The following is a 27,341-nucleotide window of genomic DNA, read 5'->3' on the forward strand; positions in this document are numbered from 1 at the left end:
TGTTCCCATTCCTTCCCCAAGTAGAAATTATGAAAGAATCTCATAATATCTTTCTTAAGGACCTGCCAAAACCTTTTGAAAAATCCCAGATTTAAACCATCAGGCCCCGGAGCCTTGTTGATGTCACATGACTTCAAAGTTCCCCAAACTTCCTCCTCAGAAAATTCCTTTTCTAATAACCGACTCTGCTCCACAGTAATCCTGGAAAAATCCAACCTTATATCATCAGTTTCTAATGTAGAACGCTCATTGTAAATCTTAAAGAAATAATCTTTTACTAAGGCCTTAATAGCTGTCGGGTCCTCAACTGAATCACCCCTAAATTTAAGAGAAACCAGAGCATTCCTCTTCTTCCTGACTGTAGCACACGTCTGAAAATATTTAGTATTGCGATTCCCCTCCTCTATCCACTTCGATCTAGAGTAGTGAAACAAAATCTGCTCTTGAATTTTATAAAGATTCCATAATTTTGCTCTGTGAGATTTCAATTCTGCTAAAACTCCACTGTCAATAACACCTTACTGTTGCTGAATATCAACTTCTAACTGCTGAATTTTCTTCTCTAATTCAGAAATCATGGCTGCTGGATACTGACTTCTCCTCCCAGCCCACTTTTTAATTGCATATTTTGTACTTCTTAGTAAACTGAACACCCCAGCCTTTTTATGAGTTTCATTGCAGTTTTGAATTGATGATCTAACCAGATCCTCAAAACCCTCCTCCTCCATCAAATAGTTGAATAGTCTGAACGGTTTTTGACCCCACTCAACACCTTTATTCACAAGAACTATTGTATTATGATCCGATAGAGACCTAGGGAGTAATCACTGAACAATATCCGGAAACGAAACCAAGAACTGACTGTCGACCAAAAATCGATCCAATCTTACAAAAGTGGGATTATCTTGGTTATTGCACCAAGTGAACCTACCCCCATTCATAGGAAGATCAATTAGACCAGTTTGAAGGATAAACTGACTAAATATCTCCATAGAACTTCTATGACCTCTGCCCACCTTCTCTTCTTCTTGTAAATAAACGTTAAAATCCCCTCCCACACACAGAGGATAATTCTGCCCCCTAAGGAACATGCTCAATTCTTCAAAGAAACTAGGTTTATCCTCCTCCACTGACGGTCCATGAACATTGATGAAACCGCAGCTGAAATTATTATCCCGATATTTACCAAAAATTGCAATAAATCTCCTGCAAACATACTGTTTTTCCAGCTCAAAAATATTGTCGTCCCAACAGCACAATAAACCCCCTGATAATCCGATCGAAGGAGATTCTAAAACACCCTTTAGATTATTGATCCCACTTCTTCTGAAAAAAGACCTATGGATTTTCTTTGAATTGGTTTCTTGCAACCAAAGAAAAGTGGGATATATACTAGAAACTAAATTCTGAACAGCCCTCTTTTTTTCTTTTTTCCCTAAACCCCTAACATTCCATGAACAAATTACTAACTTTGACTTCATCATAAAAGAGAAAAATGCAAACTGAAAACCTCTACCAGTATCACCTTAATTAACTCCATTCAAACTTTTCTCTAAAGCCATGATTTTCTCCATAAATGCGTCTTTCCCTTCCTTAAAAGACACCCCCAGAAGCTCACTCACCTGCCAAGTAGCTAGAGCTTTTTCCATTAAAACCGAGAAGTCTGAAGAGGAGGTTGTATCAATGCTAACTTGTTCAAGGGCATCCTGTAACAAATTCCTTTTTGTCCTTCTAATTAACAAGCCAGATTTGAATCTTAAACAGTCTCTTTCTGAAAAATAGCCATCAATCTCCCTCTCCTCACTCCCATCCACTGTGCTACTGTCAAAATTAGAAACTTTGCTCCCATTTGCAATCAAAACTGGTGGTAAACAAAGATGTTTATTAGCACTAAAAACCGAATAAATTTTTCCCTGACTAACTCTGACCCCATCAGCTACAGACGTTAACTTCAGTAAATCCCCATGCCAATATCTCCTTTCCTTCGACCGTCTGTAGACCCTTTTACACCTGCCCATGCTTCTAGTTTCTAACACATCACTCTTTGATTTAATCTGACTGCTGGATCGGTGTAGCTGTCTCCCCCTTGAATTATTCCCTGAATCAGAGTAAACTAATTCAACCGGCAATAATTTTTCTTTTTCTACTTCTATCTCAGAATTAACCAACTGCACTTCCATTGGGCTCTTTTCCAAAACATCATTCTTTTTTCTGCCTTTCTCTTTTAAATCTGGATTATGAACCATTTCCCCAAACTTATTTATTTTAAATGCTGGCCCAGAAGGAAAAACTGTAATTCCTTTGGACCCAGACTGGCCAGAATCCTCAGATTGGGCTTGAGATCCACTAGTTGAAAAATTTGAATTTCTAATCCCCAAACCTGCAAACTCTCCTACTTTTATACTCCCCACATGTTGACTTTCTGGCAGCCCACAATTAATGTCTTTCTTCTCTAAAGAAAGTCTAGATAGCTGTATATCATCACCAACTCCTCCAGAACCAGGAAAAACTCCCTGATCAATCCAATTGTCCACTGTCAGACGATATTTCCCTGTTGCACCTGCTTCACCTACCCCACTATCTGACCACATTCTGTCATCCTCTTCCTCAGACATCGTTTCAAAAAAAACCCCACCAGAACCTTTCACCGAAAAATTGCTGAAGAAAGAACTTGAGTATTCGTTTGCCGATCCGAGTTCCGACCTTGATACTAACTTTGAAAGATCTTCCATAAGATCCAAGAGTGATCACATCTGGAACATCAAAGGGGCTAGCCACCCTCAATAAAATTCTTGCCAATGTGAGGTCTTCTCTTTTCCTTGTAGCATCATGTATATCAACCACTGTACCCCATCTACCAGATGTCTTCTCGAAGAAAGATTCATTCCAGCATAACAGAGGAACCCCTAATAATTCCACCAGACAGAAAGCCATTGGAACTCCCTCATCATTCATTAATGGTTCCACTCGATCAAACCATTGTAGAAAAGCCTCTTCCCTGTTCTCCCAAATGTCCAGCATCTCCTCGTGAGTTTTAAAAATTATAGCGCAAGAGTTCCAAACATAACCCCATCTAACAATTTGGACATTATAGCCATCCTTAACTAATGCATTCTGAATATACTCAACCTGAAAAGAGTGTCTGATAATCCCCGTTAAGGACCTCTTCGCCCAACTTGAACTTTCTGATGGAATGTGCATTTCCAAAATATTTTTCTTGACACTCCTCCTACGGTGATCATCGGAAGGCATGTCTTTTTTTTCCCATTGTATCTCTATGTGACATCAAAGCATCTCTATAAGTTATATCGTCCCTTATGCTTCTGTTGGACTTTCCTGCTTTTTTTTACGTTGAGGACTCTGTATTATTCTGACTATAAACCTTGTTTGAATAAATATGCTTCTCCCCTAACCTTGGACGCCCATCCTTGTATCTAGTCGGACTAACAGTGATCTTCCTTCCGTCTATCACAACACCATTCAAATCATCCACAGCCCTCTTCAGACCAACCTCACTCTTAAAATGAACAAAAGCAAAGGTGGAAAATTTGTATTTTGTATTTTTAGTTTCTTTGGGAATAAAGACTCTCATAATAGGACCATGAACCAAGAATAAATCCCTTAAAGTACGTCGAGAAACCCTCCTACTGATATTATCGACAAAAGCCGACCAACTCTCATCGGAAACTGGATTTCCTTTCAAATTCTCTCTCTCTACGTTTTTCTCTCTCTCACTCATTTTTAGTGGGATAGATGATGCTTATAGAAATGGGATAGATGATGGATTCAATTAAATGCTCAAATAATTAGTAAGCTTAGACAAACAAAACCTTACACATGATATTGCACAGTGGAACGTAAACAAAAGATAAACCAAATCCTCCAATGGCCATACTTACAATAATTGGCATGATTGAAACAAAAGATAATAATACCATGTAATAAAGCATCATGCATAATTGAGATTTCTTAATCTTGTGATAGACCAAACCTAGTCAAGACTTGGGGCCATCCAAGTTTTTGGCCTCCAATCGTATTCACACAGTGACAAAAGCCCAAGCCTTCTTCTAAGAGGGATCAAGAACAACTACTAGCAAGTTTTGTTTTACAAACGAAAGCTAAGATTCTCTCAAAAACACTTTGGCATTCAAAATGTTTAGCATTTCCTTGAAATCTGTTTTTGGCACTTAAATGAATCCAAATCAACCAAATTATAGCGACCTTAAAGACACGTTTTATGCTAAAAACTTGGCTTTATGAATTTTTCAACAAGGAGAAACATGTTCAAACCGAAATTGATAACAAACATTCTGAAAATTCTGCACTTGCGTTTGCAGAAACATACACCAGAATCCACCCAGAACAAACCAAAAACATGTTTCAAGAACTCCTTTTATTGTACAATCATGACTAAATTAATTTTAAATCATATTCTGGACCAATTTTTATGGACTTGTTCTCATCACAAGTGCTTCGTGTTATTCCCAAGTATCTAAATAATTCAATTTACGAGATTGATAGTGTACTTTACATGTACTGGTCTTTGAGCATTGTCAATGCTTTCTTCCGACAATGCAATGATCAGGGATAACTTTGGAACATGATTTTTATGCATACGGATCTCTAATTATAACTCTTAAATTTCTATGCAAGGTATGTTCCAAGTGTTTCATCCAATTAGTACTTAACATTTAACAACTCTTTATTTTTTGTTTATCATGATGAAGGAGACCCTTTAATAACATATTTTCTGAGTGATTCAAATGCATTATAGTTAGTATATCTTTTTCAATTCAATTGGCTCTAGGAAATACTCAAAATAACAAAGTCGCTAGCATCGTCGCTAAAATATTGTTCAGTGGAAAGTTTCATGCAATAAAAGGTCATACCTTGGCTATTTTTTTGCCATTGGCACTTTATCACCGGTAGGTGATGGAGCTGGTGGTAACCTGCTCTTAGTATTGAAATAGATTTTCTCCACTTGCATCATCCCTAAACCAAAAACGCGTAACAGATTTCTACTCTTGCTTCTTGAAAAACTAAAGGTTCTTTAGTCTTATGTTGCTTGAGTGAACTTTCTAATCTTGGTGAGTGGATTACTTGTCACTACTTTTCTGGGAAAACAGAAAACATCTGAGTTCCAAAACAATAGTTACTACTATTTGACAAAATATTCTCCCTAGGAATCTTGGATTTCTGCCTGAGGTGTCTATGGTGACCAAGAAATAGGTTCATCTCACAATCAGAAAAATTTTATGTTTTCTTTGTCTATTTTATGGTTATTCTATACTGGTCAGTGTAAAGTTATAAACTAGATTACAAATCTTTTAACAAACAATCAAATCTTATTGCATACTCTTATTTTTGTGAATCTTCAACTAAATTGAAGTTTCTGATGTTTTCTCATAATATAGGTGTTGAATTTGGTAGCAGATGCGCTAACTGATCATAATGCTGGTGTTCGTGCTGCAGCTTGTGTATGTTTGAAAAGTGTCACTCGATCAATCAAGGTTTGTGATGCAATAACAATTGTGCGGCACTTTGTTTAACTATTAGATGCAAATATAGCTGATGCAATACCAATACAGAATTTGAGTGCAGGCTATTTTATGAATGAAATTATTGTGATTCCATTGGTTCAGCTTTTTCTTGACCGTTCGACATATGTCCAGGTAGTAAGCTTTTAAAGTGGCATTATAATTGGTAGATAATATCTGTATTGAATGTTCTAAAACCAAAATGGAAAGAAGCTGCAGAAATTATAGATGTCAACATTTCAGTTGTCATCAGATTTCAAACAAATTTTGCTTCCCTAATTTCTTTCTTAATATCTATGGCTTTGATACTCCGAGTTGATTACAATTCGTATTGTTTGTGACAGTAATCCTTCAGCCATCCACGATAGGACCATGTTCTCGATCTCGAAATCATAATCCTTGGGGAATATGGCACAATATGCAAAGCATCTCTTTAGATGTGAAGGCAGATAATGGTAGCTTAAGAGTAAAGCAGGAACGATGTTGTCATCGCCATTCGATAAATCCCACAGGTTGCTCTCTAGCACATTACGCCATTCGCTGACATTCCTTTTGGATCGAAGGAGACCTCCGTCTGTTTTGGCTACTAAAGGTAGGCTATGGCATTTCTTCACAATCTCTTTACCAATGACTTCTAGGTCTTGTACTTCTCTACTGGAATCCATTCTGCCAAATGCATGATTTGCAAAACCAGCATTGTTCGTTTGCCAATTGCTGCAGACGATAAGGAACCATGCGCATAATCGACACAACGCTTCTGTTCCGTGTTGTGACAATGATCTTACTTCCTCGAGCTTCATGGGTCAAGGGTCTCTTCAAGGCCTCCCAATGGACATAATTCTCATTCCACACAATCGTCTAGGACTAGAAGAAATTTCTTATCCATCAAACATTCAGCCAGCTTAACTTGAAGCAAACTGAGTTCCCCAATATCACAACTCAAACAAATAATTCCCTCGAGAATTGCTTGTCACTAGAAAAACATCAAAATTCTTTAAAACACAAACCCAGACTTTCAGATCAAGCTTAAACAAATCCTCCATTTTGCTTTCATTGTAAACAATCTGATGAAGAGTTGTTTTCCCAATCCCACCCATGCCAACTATAGCAACAACCCCAATCCCATTATTATTCGAATCATCTATGTTCAACAACTTCATTATAGCTTCTTTATCACCATCTCTCCTGTAACCCCCACAGACCGATAAGGGTAACTAAATCCGATCCGGGGTATCACATTTGGGCCACCAGAGCGACCCACTGTAAAAATAGCGGAAAATTTAAAACTTTTCTTAAAACTTGTAAACTCATAAAATCATTTATGAGTACAAAATAAAAGTTATCTCTATTTAAAAATAAAACATATATCCAGACTCGTATATAAATCAAAATACAATTACATGCCCCCTAATCACATGTACCGTACTCTGCAAACAACACCGGAAGAACTCTCTTACTGAAGCTGATAGTTGCACTGGTACAATTCTTTTAGCCTGAAAAGATGAGTAATAGAGTAAGCTTTGGAAAGCTCAGTAATACAGAACTACCATATGATACTGATGAACGTGCAGATACAGATAAATATATATTTCCTTATTGTTTCCGAACATTTATAGATTTTTATGTTGAGCAAAGATCCTAGTGATATTTCAGGTGATAACGGACAATGAGCTTTCAGTTCAGAGAAATATTTCGGATGACTGAGTTCAGGAGATCAGAATAGGTTTTCTAGTGTGTTCCCAAAAAGAGAAAATAACCTCAGTGACCAAAAATCTCAGATAATATACGATTTTGACCAATTTTTTTTGGATTTGCGAAAATGACCAACAAAATTGCAATGCGATCTTTAATTCGCATTGCGATCTCCACTATCGCAAATTCGCGTTGCATTTCGCGTTGCGATTTTCCATTTCGCGTTGCGATAGTCTACAATGTCGTTGCGATTTTTCAAATTCGTTGCGATAGTCTACAGTTGTTGCGAAAGTCTACAGTTGTCGTTGCGATTTTCCAAATTCGTTGCGATGGTTAAAAAAAAGATTTTGTTTCTTAAGAATTTTCTCTAAAAAGATAGTATCTGCGCGGACGTGTCGAAGACACGTATTACCACGACCCGAGACGAGACGGACGGACGGCGGCGACGGCGCGCGAGAGTCCCCCTTGTTCTCTATCACTCAACAAGGAAGTGGGAAAGCCAAGCCTTAAATACCATTCCCAATAGTGTTTCCAATACTATGTGGGATTTGAGCATTACCAACACTTGTTCCCAATACTATGTGGGATTGAACCTTAAATAGTGATATTATTTTTGAATGTTTTGCTTAAAATTGCAATAATCGCGATTGATTGTAGATTGACTTTTAATTATGACATATTTAATCGTATAATACTAATGCAATTGGTTGTTGATTCAGTTGTTTTAAGGTGCATGATTGTTAATTATTTTCTGAATAATCACATTGTATTGGAAATAAGTGTTGGTAATGCTCAATCCCACATAGTATTGGAAACACTATTGAGAATGGTATTTAAGGCTTAGCTTTCCCACTTCCTTGTTGAGTGATAGAGAACAAGGGGGACTCTCGCGCGCCGTTGCTGCCGTTCGTCTCGTCTCGGGTCGGGTCGGGTCGTGGTAATACGTGTCTTCGACACGTCCGCGCGGATACTATCCTTTTAGAGAAAATTCTTAAGAAACAAAATCTTTTTTTAAACTATCACAACGAATTTGGAAAATCGCAACGACAACTGTAGACTATCGCAACGAATTTGGAAAATCGCAACAACAACTGTAGACTATCGCAACGCGAACTGGAAAATTGCAACGCGAACTGGAAAATCGCGTAGCAACGCGAACTGAAAAATCGCAACGCGATTTTCAACTATCGCAACGCGAATTTGCGATAGTGGAGATCGCAATGCGAATTAGAGATCGCATTGCGATTTTGTTGGTCATTTTCGCAAATCCAAAAAAAGTTAGTCAAAATCGTATATTATCTGAGATTTTTGGTCACTGAGGTTATTTTCTCTCCCAAAAATCATGTAACTTTTCAGATCTTTTTAAAACATATATATATATATACCCCCATCCGTCAAGTCTAAAATGTGTAGGTTCCTGAGAACCATACACCCACCGTCAAGTCCAGTAGGCCCTGAGCACACAGCCGAGGAACCGGTAAGTAAGGCTCTGAGCACACAGCCGAGGAACCTCCAGGTATTCTTCCTCCAACATTAACCCCCCAAATAAAACATGTTTCGTCCGTAAACGGATATATCAAAAATCAAGTCATAATTCACGTCAAGTATCATATCAAAATCCAGGTCAAGTATCAGATCATAATACAAGTCAAGTATCAGATCAAAATTCATGTCAGATATCATATCAGAATCCATGTCATATATCATATCAGAATCAAATCGAAAATCAGGTAAAATATTCATGTGAGTAGGGAACACACCAGAATGTACAGATAGTATTCAAAGATATTGGATAATCTTAACAAGTAGAGGAACACAGATCTTCAGTATACCGATAGAATATAGGAATTCATAATCACTATTGGAAGAGTTCAATAACTGATAGAATCATCAGTTATTCAGAATGTGACTTAAACTGATAAGGAAAAAAATGAAGGTTCAGGACATTTATATTCTATGTCGATTGATCGGATTATCGGACAACTCTTAGATGAATAGTTCTCAGAACTAATGCTTGTCGATTGGTCAATTCATCGTTCTTCCAGGATATTTACTCTTTAATACCATAATTTCTAGTCCATATATCATCTTCGGAATCATTGCTAAATAAATCTTCCAATGTTTTTATTTCATGTTCACGCTTTCACTATATCATGAAATGCTGACGTGCTTGATTTGTAGTTCATGATCCATAAGAACATTACATCATGTATGTTCATTAACGTTTCCAGACTCATCCAAATCACTCACTTAATCCTTAGTCCTTGAGGTTACTTGATTCATTTAGCAGTCAAGTCTATTCTAGTTATTTTAGGGTTTTCCAGGGTAATCTAGACGTTTATGAATTTCGGATACATATTGTACTTCCGTTCAATTCAATTTGGTCTTCGTGGTTGATTTGTCTAACAAATATCAAATTCTTACTACTGAATACGAGCTAGAGTTGAGTTGAGCTGAATGCATCCAAAATTATCATTGAGCTAAACTTGAGTAGACGAACACGCATTCAAGTAATATCTATGACGTTTAGGTACTGACATATCATTAAGGTTGATCGGCTCAGTTAAGCTGTGTTCCATAACTTTTAAAGGTAGTCCAATACCTATGCTTATTTGGATTCCTTAATTAATCCAAGACATTTACTTAGTATAGGCCATAAGGGTATTTTGGTAATTTTAGTGTTCAGTTTTTTTCCATTCATTTCAGAGCTCTTGGATATCCAATCATTCTTGAGCTTGGTGATATTATTGGGTCATTTCCATTACAGGGGTATTTTGGTCATTTTACAGCAGTGTATTTCAATCATTTCTTTTCATCCGATCTTACTATTAAATTCAATCTCTTATATTAGTCATTTGATCCATATTCAGTTACCGAATTTCTACCACATTCATATCGAGTGTATAAATTAACCAACTCCACAAAAGTGACCAACATTATCTTATTCATGTATTTACCAATATTAATATGTTCCATAAAGTATAAAGAGGTAGTAAAGTATTATCTCGATTTCCGTGCAATACTGATAGACCATAAAAATTCCATTCGAACGCCTATGATCTTCAATTCAACTTCCAATAATTCCTCAGATACATATCAACATAAATTATATAAAAAAATGGAGCTTAATTACGATAAACAGATCAAATCGGGTGATAAATCAAATAAAAACAGCTTACTGGGTTTGAATTTGGCGAAACGGACTTCGGATTCAGGATGTCGAAAGCACAAAATATGAATTTTCAAAAATTTGGAATTTTCGGTCAAAATCAAGGTCAACGGGTTTGACTACCAATTTTGAGGCCTTCATGTCTGAATTTCAAAAAACGGATTGCGGAATCAGATTTGGAACGTCGAAAAATGTCAGGATAGGTATACTCGGTCAAAGTCAAAGGTCGTTTAATGCCCGGTCAAAGTCGGTCAAAATTTTGGTCAACATCGGTCAACGGTCAATGAGTCAGGTCAACGGGTCGGGTTATGACCGGTCAAAACAAGAGCAAAACCAATTATTTTTTCTTCCTCGTGGGGGTGCGTGAACAATGCTAAATTCCCGGAAAAATTCCTAAAAGTTATTTTAAGCGATTTCGAGATACTTACAAAGCTCGATTCAAATTTTTGAACGGCAGAGAGCTCGATTTCAACGAATCGGAAACTTTGACCACTTCACCTCCTCACGCGCCGCCATTGACGGAGACCAAGGATGACATCGGCAGACTCGGAACGATGCAAGGAACACGATGGTGCGAGAGGTGTCGTAAACGGATGCTCGGATCGTCGTGAATCGATGAAAAATCAACTGAAATCGGGTTATTACCGACAATACTTCCGACTGAAATTAACGACGAACGGCGATGATTCATGATGAAAGGTTTGAGGGGTTTTGTTCCTCGCTCGACAACGAACACGATGGTGGTTTCGGCTTGTTGATCGGAGGTCGGACGGCAAGTAGATCGGAGTTGAAAGTTGGTTGATCGGAGAGGGAAAACTGGGAAAAATGGTTAAATCATGGGTTTAGCCACTAAATTTATTGTACTTTATAAAACGGTCTGAAAACTTTAAAATTTTACAATTTAATCCTTAATTTCTTCCAAAAATACCAATTAAATTCACCACTTTATAATTTCTTAAATTTAGCCCCTAACCATTCTCTCAAAAAAAAGAACATCTTTCTGTCTTTCAAGATACTCAACTCTCTCCAGTATCCCTACCAGCTTAGATTCAGTTCTCTTATGAAATGGGTTTAGTGAAGTGAACAACCTACGTACCTTGGTCGTGCTGGTTTGGTGTTCAACTTCGAGCTTCCAGCGCAAAGCTTCGGTCGAAACTTCATCAAGGAGATCCTCTGCATCATATACGGCGTCTTTAAGCTCGTTGAGCCACTTCTTTACGTTGTGGTTCATTATTTGTTTGCCTTCTGCATCGTCTAGAACGGCGTTGATCGACAGCAATGTAGCTTCCAGCTTTTGGAACAATGGGCGGTTCAATTTTTCTCCCCTGATGAAGTCTATGACTTCAGGAGAAGCCATTCTATCGAACAGGACTTGGAGAAAAGAAGAAAGGAAAGCTCCACCCACCAGCTCACCGGCCATTATATTGAATTGTAGGAAACAAGTGGTTTGAGTTGCAGGGATGAAATCTGGAAACTTGCTCACCTAATAAAAACAAGGCTTTTAAAAAGGTCGATGCTTTTAAGCAAGTCAACAATGGCGGCCATGTCCATGGCATTAAAATATATATAACTGACAGTTGAATTTAGGAACTTTACTGTAATCAAAACTAGGGGTTTACTTTAGGGGGCGTTTGGATGGGGGAATGTGGGATTCCCCCGGGAATGGAATCCACATTCCCCCGTTTGGTTTGGCCGGTAATGTCATTCCCGGTAATGTTTTATTACCAATAGTGGATTTTTTGGGGTATATTACCGGGAATGTCATTACCTCCCTTCCCTTAGGTATTGTAACATTACCGGCGTTTTGGACTAAAATGCCCTTAAATTTTTATTTTTTTTCAAAATATCATTATTCTGTCATTAAATAATAAAAATTCTACGAAAGTTAAATTACAAATTTATCCTTAAATTATTTTAGATTTACAAAAAAAAGTCTATAATTAAATTTTTTATGAAGTTCAGGGGTTAAAATAAAATTTTACCCTTTCATTAAACCTTTTTTTTTATATTTTTAATTTTGTAAAAAAATTATATAAATATTACGAATTTAATTTTTTGAAGAAAATATATAAATATTTTACAACTTGTAATATTATACAAATATATAATAAGGACAATTTGGTCAAATATACATTCAAATAATCTTTTATTCCTTTAACCAAACACAGTAATCTTACATTCCTGCTAAACCAACCAAACACAAAATACAACATTCTCAGTAATCCTATTCCCTGGTAATCTTTTATTCCCACTGGTAATCTTACATTCCGTGAACCAAACGCACCCTTAGTGTAAGCCTTTTGACTTTGTAGTCGTTTGACAATTAACATTTATATATTCCTCTGCAGATATCATGTTCAAACTCAAACTTTTAATCCTTGAATGAGTTGAAATCCTTCCTTTAATAAAACAATGCTAAATCATGGATAATATCTATAATCTGTATACACAATTCATAGTATACAGAGTTGGAAACTATATTTAAGTAAACACATTGTTTGAGACCAAACACAGTGATTCTACAGAAAGGTTAGGTGAGGCTAAATCAAAAGAGACGAAATGTAAAAGAAATGCCAAATGCATGGCAATGGCATGGCATCATCATCCCCTTCAGCCGATCTTGTCAGGGTTTGTGTCATCGGAGGGCCAAACCACAGTTTCCGTTAATCGCTTGCGCATCAGTTCCAAATTCTCTTCTGAAATCTCATTATATATCTGACCATGATCACATTTTATGTATAAGCATACAACATAAGTTTCTTCATACTGCCCTCCCAAATTATCAACAACCACAAGTCCACGGTCCTTGCGCTGCTTCCTCCGAGCCTTGTTCAAAATCATCTTGGAAGAGAGCCTCCAATTGGGCCATGAATCAACGAAGGAGCTGCCTAATTCGACCGAACCGGGCCTTGCCTCCGCATGCTTTCTTTTCAGGCTGACGGTGTCGGATGGCAATGCTTCCAGGCACAAACAAGGACCGGTCTGAGACTCTATCACTGATGAACTCACCACGGATAAAGTCCACGCCATCATTGTTGGTGAACTCAGCTCAAACCCGATGAGCTGATCGGCGTAGCTCAAGATTGAGGGGCAAAGAAGATACACAATTGAAGAAAATAGAAAGTGTTGTTTGTGCACAGGGGGAGGTGAAGGTTAACCAGACAGTTTTTGAGGTCCAAATCTGAATCTGGTTCGACTGTTCAGGACACGGAGCCAAAAGGTGGGAATCTTCTTCGATGGATCTTTGGCCCAAAGGAAGAGAGAGTATCTTTTAAAAAAATTATAACCTCGAAAAGTAAATTAATTAGATTAGTTTATCATTTTAAAAATTAATTTTTTTTGAAAGGGTCATTTTTTAAATTATCAAAAAGTAAAATTTAGACATTGAATAATAAAAACTATAAGAGAATAATTAGAAATTTTAATCAAGGAACTTGAAAAATAAAAGATACAAATAAATTATAACTGTTATAAATGAAGGTTAAATACCATCAACACCAACAATAATAATACGTAGACAGTAAATTTTATCATAATTCAACTAAGATATAGGTAATTATAGGAATATGTTAATGTAAAAGAATCGATTTGATAATTTAAAACCTAAAAACAGTCATAGTCAGGGTTTTAATTAGCGTTCGCGGTCACGTTTTTAATTGAGTCGTATTTATCACGGTTGCAGATACAACGAATGTTATTACGGTCATTCGTGAATTTTTTCGAAGGAGCTAGTTTTATTTAATAAAAAACTTGTTTTAAAAAAATTAAAATAACGGAATAATAGTAGAATAGCGGTCCGCGATTGGTCGTGATCTGCTAAATTGCGGCCGCGATCCGCCACTATTGGTGTGATCCCGTTTCACACCGTTATTTTCCGCAATAATGGTTTCGAACACCGCCACTACCGCGATATAACGACCGCGACATCATTATTTGGCCACTATTTAAAACCCCGATCGTAATATATTCATAACTTTCCTTAATCATTGATAACACATATTCACAAACAAAGTTACTTAAAATCATGAAATTTAGAAAATATAGTACTACTTTTATCCATGGAGACTATTGATAGGATCAAAGTTCATACCTATAACATAATTAAATAACTATTATTTAATTTACGACCACAAATTCAAGGTAATTTTGGTTTAATATCGTTGGCGGACTAATTGTTTAGCTCAATAAAACACCAATTTTTTATTTTAAGAAATACAGTATTTACTACAGTGACTTGAAATTTATCATGTCGAAGTGACGAGTTCTAATAAGATATATGTTTTATTGAAATTTGTTATTTCGACGCGATAAAATTTAATAAAAAAATATATTTTATTGAAACTCATCACTTCGACGTGATGAGTTTAAATAAAAAAATATTATTTGAGTAAACTCGTCATGTGGGCGTGACGAGTTTTTCCTGCACTACAATATTTACCGTAGATCTCAAATTAATTTTTAAGATGACCTAATCGGCTAATTTTTTTAACCGTTTGACCCATTGAGCCAATTTTGCCCAAATTCAAACCTGTTAACAAAGCCCATATGAGTAGGCTAATAAATCCAGAAGGACTGCCTGTTTTGATCGTCTCCTATTTCCTTCCCTACAAACGCAGACAAATATCGCATAAAAGGAGGAACTTCAAGTCCAGGAAGTCCGGGACTTCCACTTTTTAGAATCGTCTCACCTTTACTGATTTTCCTTCCCGCCATCTTCTTATTTCTTATTGTTGGATAAATCAGATCTCCAGGCTCTTCTTCCTTACCCTTTTCTGTTTTCCTTAATAAAAAAAAGGGAAATTTCAGCATGTTCTACAGAGGGTAAAATTCACTTCCTCCTTTTTCTGTTTCTTGGTTTTTTTTGTTCTTATCTGTGATTTTTTTATGGGTTTTGTTCTTTAAGTCTGTTCTCGATGAATTTATTTATTCTGTATTGATGGATTTTACAGTTTTGCGTTTTATCTATTGATTTTCATTTGGGATTGTTATTTAGGGCTTATAGCTCAATTTTGGTTACAATGAAAGAATGAAATAAGAGAAAAAAGGAGAGAGAGAAAGATGGGCTTCAAGCTTAAATGGTTTAAGATTATAGTTATCGAATTGATTCCTTTATTTTTCCGTATTTGAATCTTAAATTATTAATCAAATCGATTAATCATCTTGTACATGGTTAGCTATGAATTTACATAAAGTTAATGTCATATGATTTGATTTTTCATCATTCTTTGAAGCACTGAAAACACAAGTGTGCCTTCATTATTGCATTGTTTTTTCATCGAATTCTAGCTACCTTTGCTATCAATATCTATTTAAGTATTGACTGGTCTTCTCTGTTGCCTTCATGATCTTTGGAAACTGAAGTAAATATATTGATGGTGCTGATGGGCGTGAGATGGGTGCAAAACGTCAGCGTATCATTGATCAAGGCCCTTCATTCTATGGTAAACCGCCGGGTTCAAACTTTATGTACACTGTCCCTCCTCCTCCATACCCGTATGTTAGCCAACCTCCACCATTCCCTGTTGTTCGACTTCGTGGTCTTCCCTTCGATTGCACAGAGGTTGATATGGTTGAGTTCTTCCATGGTCTGGACATAGTCGATGTCCTGTTTGTCCATAGAAACGGCAAGTTCACTGGCGAGGCTTTTTGCGTTTTGGGTTATCCTCTTCAGGTTGATTTCGCACTTCAGAAGAATAGGCAAAACATGGGCAGGAGGTATGTAGAGGTTTTCAGAAGCAAGAGACAGGAATATTATAAGGCAATAGCGAATGAAGTGGCTGATGCTCGCGGCGTTTCGCCTCGCAGAAATGCCCCGAGGGCCAAATCATGTGATGAAGCAAAGGAACCCGCTGAACATACAGGGATATTGAGATTGAGGGGCTTGCCATTTTCTGCTGGAAAGGATGATATAATAGAGTTCTTTAAACATTTCATGTTATCTGCGGATGCGATTCATATAGTGTTGAATTCAGAGGGGAGGCCAAGTGGGGAAGCATTCGTGGAGTTTGCGAATGCAGAAGATTCTAAAGCCGCAATGGCCAAGGATAGGATGACGCTTGGGAGCCGTTATATTGAGTTGTTCCCGTCGTTCCCCGAAGAGATGGATGATGCAATTTCCAGAGGACGATGATACTTCTGATGATGTTCTTATTTGCTATTCTGAACCTGTTATGACTTCTTACCGTGTTTTAGGCTTTTATCTGATATGGCTAGTCTTCGATCGTGGATTGTCGAAACTTGTCGGTTACGAGTTGAATTTCGTCTGGACAGGACAGTTTAGGTCAATTAGATTATAGTTTTGCTCTATGGTAGTTGTAGCATTATTTACATTTTGTTAGTCAAAACTTGTGAGGTGTTGTACTCTTGATGGGATTCTTTCTGATACTTATTGGGCAAAAATAATGTATGAACATGTTCGTCCGTATCTCATTGTGGGAAGATTTTGCTTTTTGCTTGTGTGCCTCATATTTATCTTCCTTTCAAGAAGACATGTCCCAAGACTGATGAGCATGGCTTTATTGGTTTATAGATAAGTTTTGTCTTTAACTTTTGTCTAAATAGTTATTTTCGTTTTTATTCAATATTTTTTCAGTGATAAAATATGTCTACATAAGTTGGAATTATGACGTGATATGTTCATGTGTAAGCGACTTATCTTAATGTTCATGTAAAATTATCTAAAGAAATCATCTCTCCGCCTATACCTAATGTTTAGGGCAGCGGTCACTCTGCCCAAAATTTTCCCACGCCCAACACACGTAAGTTTGTGAAAGAATGTCTCCCCTTTCTTGAGTTTCATGCTCCATAACTCGACCTTCTTCCTTGTAATTCGATTCCCCTTTGTGTTTCACAACAAAACCCAAGTTTATCCCCTAATTCCCTTCAAGTTTTATTATTTGGAGTGCAATTGTCGCAACCATCTTTCGAGTGGTCTCGGGTTCGCTTTTTAACTTGGAATCATGATGGAGTCGCCACCGATCATTTTCGAATTAGGTAGACATGACACCTACTTACCATTTATTGGATCTGCGCCTTACCGAAGATCTGTCGGGTTTGGGAGTCGTTTACGATCGAGGAAGGATGAACACCCTCGAATCACCTTTTTAGTACCAATCGATTACCCATTTATCTTAATTGTGAAAATTAATAATTTTAAATAAAAATTTAAATGTAATCCAAATATATTTACCTTTGATGATCATTTGGAATTTAAACGGGTTCTATAGAAATATATATATATATATATATATAAAAGGGAAAATAGGATAAAATGAAATTAAAAAAATAATTAGAGTGCTGGAAAAAAAAAGTTAAGGTACCAATTTCAAGTAAACAAAGAAATAATAAAGTGGATTAAATTGAAATAAAGTTGGAATTCATAGATTAAATTGAAATTAGTGATCAAAATGATTGACATATCATAACAACAGGGATGACGGGCAGAATTTAAAACTTTGCTAATTGCAAATTGGCCCTCAATATATATATATATATATATCCAAACCCCTTGTCATCTCATTTCTCATTTCCCTAAAAAAAGCTCTCCCCTCCTCTCTCAAAATTCTCTCGTCCCCCCTTTCTGTTTGGAAAATCGATCACCGAACCACGCTGTCTGTCATCGCTCTGACCACCACCCATGGTGGTCAGAGAACCCTATCCTAGCCCGTTTGAAAGCCCTTTCCACCCCAAGCCAATCTTACCGACCAAATTACGCTCCCCCTCGGCGTAGATTTAACCCGAAACTATTCGACTACCTCCCCTTTACTGGTGATGCTTCGAGTTCTGGTGGTCATTCGTCTCTTGGTCTCATTTCCCTCACAAAAGCTAAGCAACCCCTCGTTTTCTCGATTTTTTGTGGATTTTTTCTCTTTGAAAACTTATGCTCGTTCCTCCTTTTCTTGTTTGTTTTGCAGGAATTTATATATCCTTTTGAATGAGGTTTTTCCCTTTAGGTCGGTGACGGACTAGCCCGAAAGTTATGGGGTTGTTTCCCACATCACCTGATTTGCTCGGATTTGGGGATCTAATTCCCTCTTATTGATTTTGTTGCTATTTGTGTTCTCCAAAAATCATGGGAGATATTTGTTCCTCTTTTTTGCTTCGATTTGGTTACCAAAAAATAGCCCGAAATGTCTCGGTTTGGCGCGTGTGGTGACCTTGTCGGTGCGTAACGACCACGCGCCTTTGAACGGTGACCGTTGGATTCCTTTAGTGTGTTTTCGGTCATTGGATCAAAGAGTCAGATCCAACGACTCTAATTGATGCGACAGCCAAACTAAACACAAAACCCTAATAGATCTTCTTCTCAATTGGGCTTGCTTGTTGGGCCAATCCTGCTTTCTTGGTTGGGTATTCAATTGGACCTTAACATTGTCTTGGACCCTAGCTGAATTTTGATCGGATTTAAAACTAAAAAATATCAAACCAAAATAATATTAATAATGTATTATAAATAATAATAATATAAACTATTATACGTATAATATATATTACCATATATAAGTATGATAAAATACCAAATATATTATAAAAACACTATATATAATATAATATAATATAATATAATATATAAATATATGTTATATACTATGTAATATAAATATATACTATAATATATATATATATATATTATATAATATATATACTATACTATGTAAAATATATTATATATAATAAAAATAAAAATTCCGAAAGAAAATAGGTATCTACATAAACAATTGTCCTTCCATATGTGTTTTATCACTGCTTACTTTGATTTTGCTGCTGATCTGATACTTGGTTTTTCTCTCTGTATCATCGTCATCTTCATCTTCAACTTCAACTAATTCATTTTTGGTGTCTTCCAAAAGTTAGAGCTTCTAAAGGAATTATATTTGAAGATACTAATTTTTTTTATCCATATTATTATTATTAATATTATTATTATTATTATTATTATTATTATTATTATTATTATTATTATTATCATTATTACTATTATTATTAAATATATTAAATACATATATAAATTACATACCAATTACAACTGGACCGACCCAGTTACAAACCAACCAGAACCGGTCCAAATCCAACCAGAAACCCTAAATATTTGGGTTTCCAGTTAGGGTTTCCTAACCCTAATTTAACCAGCAGCCTCAGCTCACAGCCGTTGGATCTGGCAAGATCCAACGGTCCAGATGGTTCCAGAGGGAAACCCTAGGGTTTGATACCCTAGGGCCACGCGGCGCCGCCCCAGCTTCCACGCGGCTGCCGACAGTTTTCTCGCCGCCTCCGCCGTTGCCACGTCCCAACCGAAGACTCCAGAAGATAGAATACCAGCCGTCCACGCCATGGCTACCCGGTGAGTCACCACTGGTAGTCCGGTGACTCACCGAGAGCCCTTCTTCGGACCGGTCCGACGGCTACAACGGTGGTGGCTATAAAAGCCACCACCCCATCTGCAAGAAAAAAAAAGGGAGAGACAGAAACAGAAACAGAGAGAAAGAAAAAAAAACAGAGAAAGAAAAAAAAAACAACAACAACTAAACCAACGATCTCAGTCAACATCAACACAGCAAAGAAAAAAAAAGAGAGAAGAGAGGAAAAAGCTTACCCTGTCATCGGAGAGCCCCAACCGTCACCGGATCTCACCGGAACCTTCGAAACACCGAAGGTACTTTTGTAGATTTGCTCCGATTGGGAGCTTTTTAGGAGGAAACAATACCGGAACCGTCCTTAGGACGGTCCGATCTATCTATTAATATAAAAAAAAAATTTCCGGCCACCGGATGCGGTGGCCGGCGATGATAATCACGGCGGCACACGGTGGCCGACCGGTGACCGGCTTCCCTCCGGTGAGGGAAGCTAGAGAGAGGCGAGAGAGTTTTTAAACTCTCTCAGTTTAGAGAGAGAGAGGGAAATGAGAAATGAAAGCTGGCCCTTCGGGCCAGCCGATTTGGGACCATATATAGTCCTTCCCGAACGACGTCGTTTCGGGAAGGACTATGCGCGTAATTATAAAATAGTTAAACCCCGTCCGCAGTCCTCTAAACTTGTAAACTTTACATTTTAGTCACTAAATTGAATTTATAATATTTTTAATTCGGTTTTCGAATTTTAATTTCTTTTATTTTAGTCCTTTATATTAAAATAATATATTTAGGATAAATTACAGATTTAATCCCTTAATTTTAATAAATAATATTTTAATCCCTAGTTCATATTTTTAATTTATTTTATTCTAATATATGAATTTTAGATAATTTTATTTTAGTCACTAAATAAATAAAATAAAAAATAACATATTTAATCCCTATAGTTTTGATTAATTATGAATTAGATTTTTTATTTTATTTTTACTGTAATTTAGTCATTTATTTTATATGTTTTAATTTATTGTTTTTAAATATATAGTTTTAATAGAATTTTTCTTTTATTATATTGTTAAATATTTTTATATATATTCATAAATATATATAATAAATAGTAACTTTTAAATATTTATTTTTAATATCGAAGAAAAGGACAGTCTTAATACAACTGGATGTCCTATTCTGATATTTTAAAATTAAAAATTAAACAATATTATTTAAATTAATATTTATCAATATCAAAGAAAAGAGCTGTCTTAAGGCACCTAGAAGTTCTTTTCTGATATTTTTAAATAAATAAATATATTTTTGAAATAATAAGATTAAAAATTAAATATATTTTTGAATTTTTAAATTTTAATAATAGAGACAATTTATAATTAAAAAGTACCAATTTTGGGCGTTGTAGGGGTGCTAATCCTTCCCTAAACGTAACCGACCACGAATCCCTTTTTAAAAAAAAAGAACGAATTTTTGGTTATAAAACGCAGATCAGTTTATCTTTTAATTGATGTTTTCTTAAAAACTCTTTTAAAAGATATTTTTTAGGTATTCGACCTACCTGACTCAAAAGGCCGATGGCGACTCCCAAATTATTTTCAAAACCATTTATTCACATCAATTTCCCCGCCAAATTTAATATTTCGTGCCCGGATGAAAACCGGTTACGACAGCTTGGCGACTCCGCTGGGGACTGGTCAAACTTTTAAAAGTCAATTATAAATTGTCTCTATTAATTAAAAATTAAAAGTTCATATATTTAATTTTTAATTCTTTCTTTTTAAAATTTTTATATATATATTTATTATTTTCATAATATTTATATGTTTTATTTATTTGCAAGTATTTTATTTCATTATTTATTTTTCTGTCGAAGGTTTGAACATTTCTCCTCACACACAACACTTGCATTGCATTACATAAAGCTCTATAATTGAGTTGTCCCTTCTAAGTGGGAGTGAAAGCGACGTCTTCGTGAGAATTTATTCTCCGTGTCAGACCTAGCAAGTAACTTTCGGGGTTCATATGCTCTATGTCTTCGTGAGAATTTATTCTCCGTGTCAGGCATAGAGAAATGTATCCCCTCGAATTGAACTCGATCCACTTTAGTCTGTAATGGACTAGGATTGAGGGTTAGCAGCCTAAGGGGGCACTAACATGGACAATTCGAGTACCTTTACTCCTAGATCTGAAACCCTGCATATAAAAAAACCTTAGAAACTCTTCCAATCCGAAGTCATGCCGAAATTTTATCCAGAATAGGTGTACACACAGGAGAAATGAATTCTGTCTTTTCTGTTAATTTATTTATTGTTTAAATTACATGTTTATTTAAATTATTTAAATTCAGAAAAACATGTTTAAATAAAGAATATTTATGTAAATGTTATTATTAAATTTCTTTATTATGTAAACTAATTTATTTTCTTTTTGTGTGTTCTTTATTTTTCTGTTTGCATTGCATCATACAGGATAAAAGACATTGATCCTTGTGTTAATTGTCTCATTGGAAAGCCTTCATTTATGGATAAAAAGTGTTCAAGTCAAGTAATTCTAAACTCAGAAGTAAGACAGTGGGCTGAAGATTTACAAAGACAAGAAGGAGACAGTCTGCAGGATGATTATGTATCTGACTTGGCCAGTTATGCTTCAGTTTCACTAAAAAGAAATGATATGCAAGATTTGCGAAGCATTTGGGAAAGTTGGGATTCAAACAAAAAATTGTTGTTTTATCAGACTTACGGAGACATCCCATATCTGCTCTATGTAGAAGTTGATGATGAATTACTCAGAGCCCTAATTCAATTCTGGAATCCAGGGTACAATTGCTTCACTCTCAATAAAGAGGATTTGGTCCCTACTATTGAAGAATACACAACTTTGCTACATATAGATGGGGTTTTGGAGAATCGAATCTATTCAAAGTCAATTAAAACTCAACCCTTTCGAGTTAAATTAGCAAAGATTGCCGGGGTACGAGAAGAATGGGTGGCATCCCGTACAAAACAAAAAGGCGAAAGCGAAGGCATTGCTTGGACCAACATTAAAGAACTTATTCAGAGTCATCCAGATATTAAAGTACGATTCGATTTATTTGCTCTGGGTATATATGGTATGGTCATCTTCCCAAAAGTATTGGGATATGTTGAAGCTGCAGTGGTAGATTTGTTTGAACAGCTACCGAAGAAGATTAATCCTGTTTCTGCAATCCTAGCAGAGACCTTCAGATCGTTAAATGCTTGCAGAAGGCTAGGAGGTGGACGATTCTCAGGGTGTACCCAGTTGTTATATGTTTGGATCCGTAGTCATTTCTGGAGGACAGAAAAGGTTTCATACCGACGCTTTAATACGGATTATTCACCATTAAAAGAATTTCTGGAGCAGGAATGGCCGAAAGAAATTAAGAAAGATATGTGGATTAATGCCTTTAGAAATCTGCAAAGCAATGACGTTGTTTGGCGAGCCCCGTGGCAAATACAAAGGGAATTCATTTACAAATGTGGTGATTACAACTGGATAATGCTGCTCGGATTATGGGGAGGAATTGGATATGCACCACTTCTGGTTATAAGACAGTATGAAGGTCGTCAATTTGTACCTGTCGCTGCTGGATTACAGTCATCTGAGTTTGCATTCCACAGCAAAAATTATAAAAGAAATATCATGGAAGCCGTTACAGCTTGGAAAACAACTTTTTGTATCCGAGCTAAAGCAGCAAAAGAAATGGTAACTCCTGATTATGAAGAATGGAGATCTGTCAGAAAAAATGAAAATATTCCTCTACCAGATCAAAATGAGGATATTTCTATGGTAGATCGCATTAAGGTGGTTCCATCAGAGATTGAAATATTGAGAGCTGAGTTTGAAGCAGAAAGAAATGGATGGTCGAAAGAGTTAGAGCAAATGAGACAAGATAAAGCTATGTTGGGGGTTGACATTGACTTTCATTCATCACAATGTGCAATGTTGAGAAAAGATAAAGAAAAAGGTGAGGATGAGGATGAGTACAGAGCATTACAGAAAAATTACCAGGAGTTATATAAATCCCGAAAAGCATCAGGACCCAGCCAATCGACGGTACAGATGACCAGAGAATTAAATATCGAGAAAAGACGAGTTGAAGATCTGAAAGGAAAGAATAGCCGTCTACTCAAAAGCCTTGAGAAAGGAAAGCAAAAAATGGAAGATTTTGAGGTCGACAGAAGAGAGCGAATTATAAAACACAAGGCTGAGCATCGCGAGATCATGAATGAAATGCAAAGAGAAAGAGATCGAGCCAAAGAGTTAGAAGAGATGAAGAATGACATCTTTAATAAGGTTGAAGGTGAGAAAAATAGCATGTTCAAGGGATTTGAATCTGAAATGAACCAGTTGATTGCTGAACTTGAAGTCAGAGGCCAAAAGATGGAAGAATCCAATATTGAAAAGGAAAAATGGGAATTAGAAAGAAAAAGTTTCAACACCAGACTTGAGGTAGAACAAGAATTGGCTAGCAATTGGATGCAAAGATGCAGAAACAAAGATCTTCAAATCCAGAAGCTTAATCAAAGAACGCAAGAAGCACGAACAAAACTGGAAGAAGATCTGGATCAGTCTAGAAACAAAAACTCAGAGTTTAATGCTTACATTTTGCAACTTGAAGAATCATTGTTTCAAGAAAAGGTTCGTCTAGGACCTAATGACCTCAAAGAAAGTAATGAAGAAAATGCTTCACTGCGAAGACGCATTAGAGATCTTGAAAAAATTCTGCACAATTGTCAAGTCAGGATCACTGAGTTAGAGCAGACTCTTGAAGGAACAAATGAACAATGGCAAAAGTCAACTGAGTTTTATGTTGAAAGAAGTGAAGAAAGAAGTAATATGGTGTTAGAGGCCATGGTACAAATGAGCGAAGTTGCTAGATATGTTGGGGAACTAGCTGTTGAAGCCAAAATAATTGAGCATCACGTTGATCCAGTTTCTAAGTGCGGAAAGAAGGTGTCATGGTTAATGAAAGAAATTATAGAGCTTAATAGGAAAGCTACGCCTTATCTGTAATTCTGAACTATTATAAAGAAACTTTTGTATGCCGATGAAAGTTGTTCTATGACAGTTAACTTTTTGGGATCAATGTTTTTTACATACATGCATTTTGCATACATTCATCATTCATTTCATAATTTTCGCTATGAATTATTAGTTATTAAGTTAAAATTCATTAATTAAAATTTGAAAAAATAATATTAAAAGATTTTTCAATCGCAGTTACTCTGGCCAAAAGAGAAATACTACATCACTACGGTACTAGACAAGCTACTAAGAGAATTATGGAGGATAAAATACAACGTATTGAGGAACAGCATCATAAAGAACAAGAGGAAATGAGAATGAAGCTGGAAAAAATTGAAGCTAGTATTGCAAATTCACAAGACAGTATGATAAAGAAAATAGAGGATATGTTTAAAAGGCAGGCTATTACTGGAAAAATGTCTGAAAATCCTGTATCTTTTGATCAAGATCCTATGTATCCTCTAGGTTTTCCACCAGAACCAATTTATCATTCTGGTACTACACCTATACAAATCAGTGCTCGTACATCTGCGTTACAAGAAGTCAAACCACATGAAGATCAACAAGTGGATCCTGCATCTTCAAGCAAAAATCCGCTTATATCCGATGTGAAAATAGGGGATCTTAATACTGAGCATTTGATCCCAGATTTGAATGAGCTGAATGAGAAACAAAAAGTAAATGAAGAGCTGACCAGACAGATCAAGAGCTTAGAAGAACGAATGAAATCCGTGGAAATAACTGAATCGTTCTATGGGTTTGATGCTAGTGAGTTGAGTTTGGTTCCAGACTTAATCCTTCCCATCAAGTTCAAGGCTCCCGAATTTGATAAATATGATGGTACTACATGCCCTTCATCCCACATTACTATGTTTTGTCGAAGAATGGCAGGGTATGTGAAAGACGAGAAATTGTTAATTCACTGCTTTCAGGATAGTTTGACAGGACCGGCTTTAAAATGGTATACTCAATTGACCAAAGCCAACATTAGATCTTGGAAAGATTTGGCTAAAGCATTTTTAGAGCAGTACCGCCATGTGACAGACATGGTCCCTGATAGATGGACTCTCCAAAATTTGGAGAAAAAGAATAATGAAACATTCAGACAGTATGCCCAGAGATGGCGTGATACTGCGGCCCAAGTTCAACCACCTTTGTCAGAAAAAGAGGCTACAGTAATGTTTGTCCATACATTGAAGGCTCCTTATTTAAACCATCTAATGGGGAATGCAACCAGAAATTTTGCAGATTTGGTCATTTCTGGAGAACTCATTGAAAATGTCTTGAAAAGTGGCAAGATTGAATCGAATGATGGGTCTAGTTCCAAAAGACCTACATACCGGAAAAAGGAGAATGAAGTCAACAATGCAAATTCTTACAGCAGGGATTCATCGAAAAGTGTTACAATAACCCAGCCAAGGGTTAAGAAAAAGGAAACAAACACTAATCGAGCAGAGTCCAGAGGATCTCGAAAGGAAAATGAAAGGTTGTCTTTTACACCTTTACCAGTACCATATGCAGAGATCTATGATTCGCTGTTAAAAGCAGATGTTATACGGCCTTATCCCTTGGTTCCCATGCAACCACCATTCCCTCCTTGGTATGATACAAAGGCACACTGTGTTTACCATGAAGGAATTACATGTCATTCCATTGAAAACTGCTTAGCATTCAAAAGGGTGGTTCAAAATTTGATCAACACTGGGAAGTTGGAATTCAATACACCATCTGCATCAAATCATCCATTGCCAAATCATGGAGATAAAAACGTAAATGCAATTCAGGAAAGAGAACAGAAAGAAAGCAAAGACTAACATTTCTGAAATTAAATCTCCGTTTGTTTGGGTATTCCAACAACTCTCTTTAGCCGGTATAATTCCACAACAATTCAAGCCAAAGCAGAATGAAGGCAAGAATTATTGTGAATATCATCAAGAGCAAGGGCATAAAATTCAACTATGTCCTGAGTTTAGGGATTTGGTGCAAAAATTGATGAACAACAGAGAAATAGAATTCTTTGAAGAAGAACCAGAAAAAAAGAAGATGAAGTTTGCTCATCAGAGGATTCTAAGCCGAGTCAAAGAATAAACGATCCTGTGATCATTAATGTGAAATCATCTACGGTGATTCCTGCATCAATAAAGCCAAAAGTAGTTATTACCACTCCTCTACCATTTCCATACAAAGATACCCGTAGGGTACCTTGGAATTATACTACTAATGTTTCAATGGTAGGAGAATCTGTTTCTCTAGAAAAAGCAGAAGAGAAAATACAGAGTTTGGGTACAACATCGACGTCTGAAGCAGTGAGCGAAGTCGGTTTCTTTACAAGAAGTGGGAGATGTTACTCTCCCGAAACATCCAATGCTTCAGAACAAGTGAAAGCAAAAGGAAAAACCATGGCAATACCTCAGAAGGTATTTGAAGATGAATCCCTTCCCGCATATAATGAGCCTGTGACAGAAAAACAAGCTCAAGAATTTTTGAAATTTTTGAAACATAGTGAGTATAGTGTGGTTGAACAACTACACAAACAACAAGCGA

At 36.3% G+C, this 27,341-nt stretch overlaps 1 protein-coding gene and 2 pseudogenes across 1 annotated transcript; 2 read left to right on the top strand and 1 right to left on the bottom strand.

Moving 5' to 3' along the window:
- The window catches only part of LOC120124358, a 24,982-nt pseudogene extending 19,150 nt beyond the window's left edge, over positions 1 to 5,832 (top strand).
- On the bottom strand, positions 5,825 to 11,818 carry LOC120124409 (annotated as a pseudogene).
- A 3,180-nt stretch (positions 11,819 to 14,998) lies between these two features.
- LOC120124328 (heterogeneous nuclear ribonucleoprotein F-like) lies at positions 14,999 to 16,829 on the top strand. Its single transcript, XM_039143032.1, has 2 exons — positions 14,999 to 15,219; positions 15,760 to 16,829. The coding sequence occupies exons 1-2, from the start codon at positions 15,206 to 15,208 to the stop codon at positions 16,526 to 16,528; spliced, it is 783 nt and encodes a 260-aa protein (XP_038998963.1). The 5' UTR covers positions 14,999 to 15,205; the 3' UTR covers positions 16,529 to 16,829.
- The last annotated feature ends 10,512 nt before the right edge of the window (positions 16,830 to 27,341 follow it).

Source organism: Hibiscus syriacus, unplaced genomic scaffold, assembly GCF_006381635.1.
Source record: "Hibiscus syriacus cultivar Baekdansim isolate YM2019G1 unplaced genomic scaffold, ASM638163v2 tig00110418_pilon, whole genome shotgun sequence".
NCBI lineage: Eukaryota > Viridiplantae > Streptophyta > Magnoliopsida > Malvales > Malvaceae > Hibiscus > Hibiscus syriacus.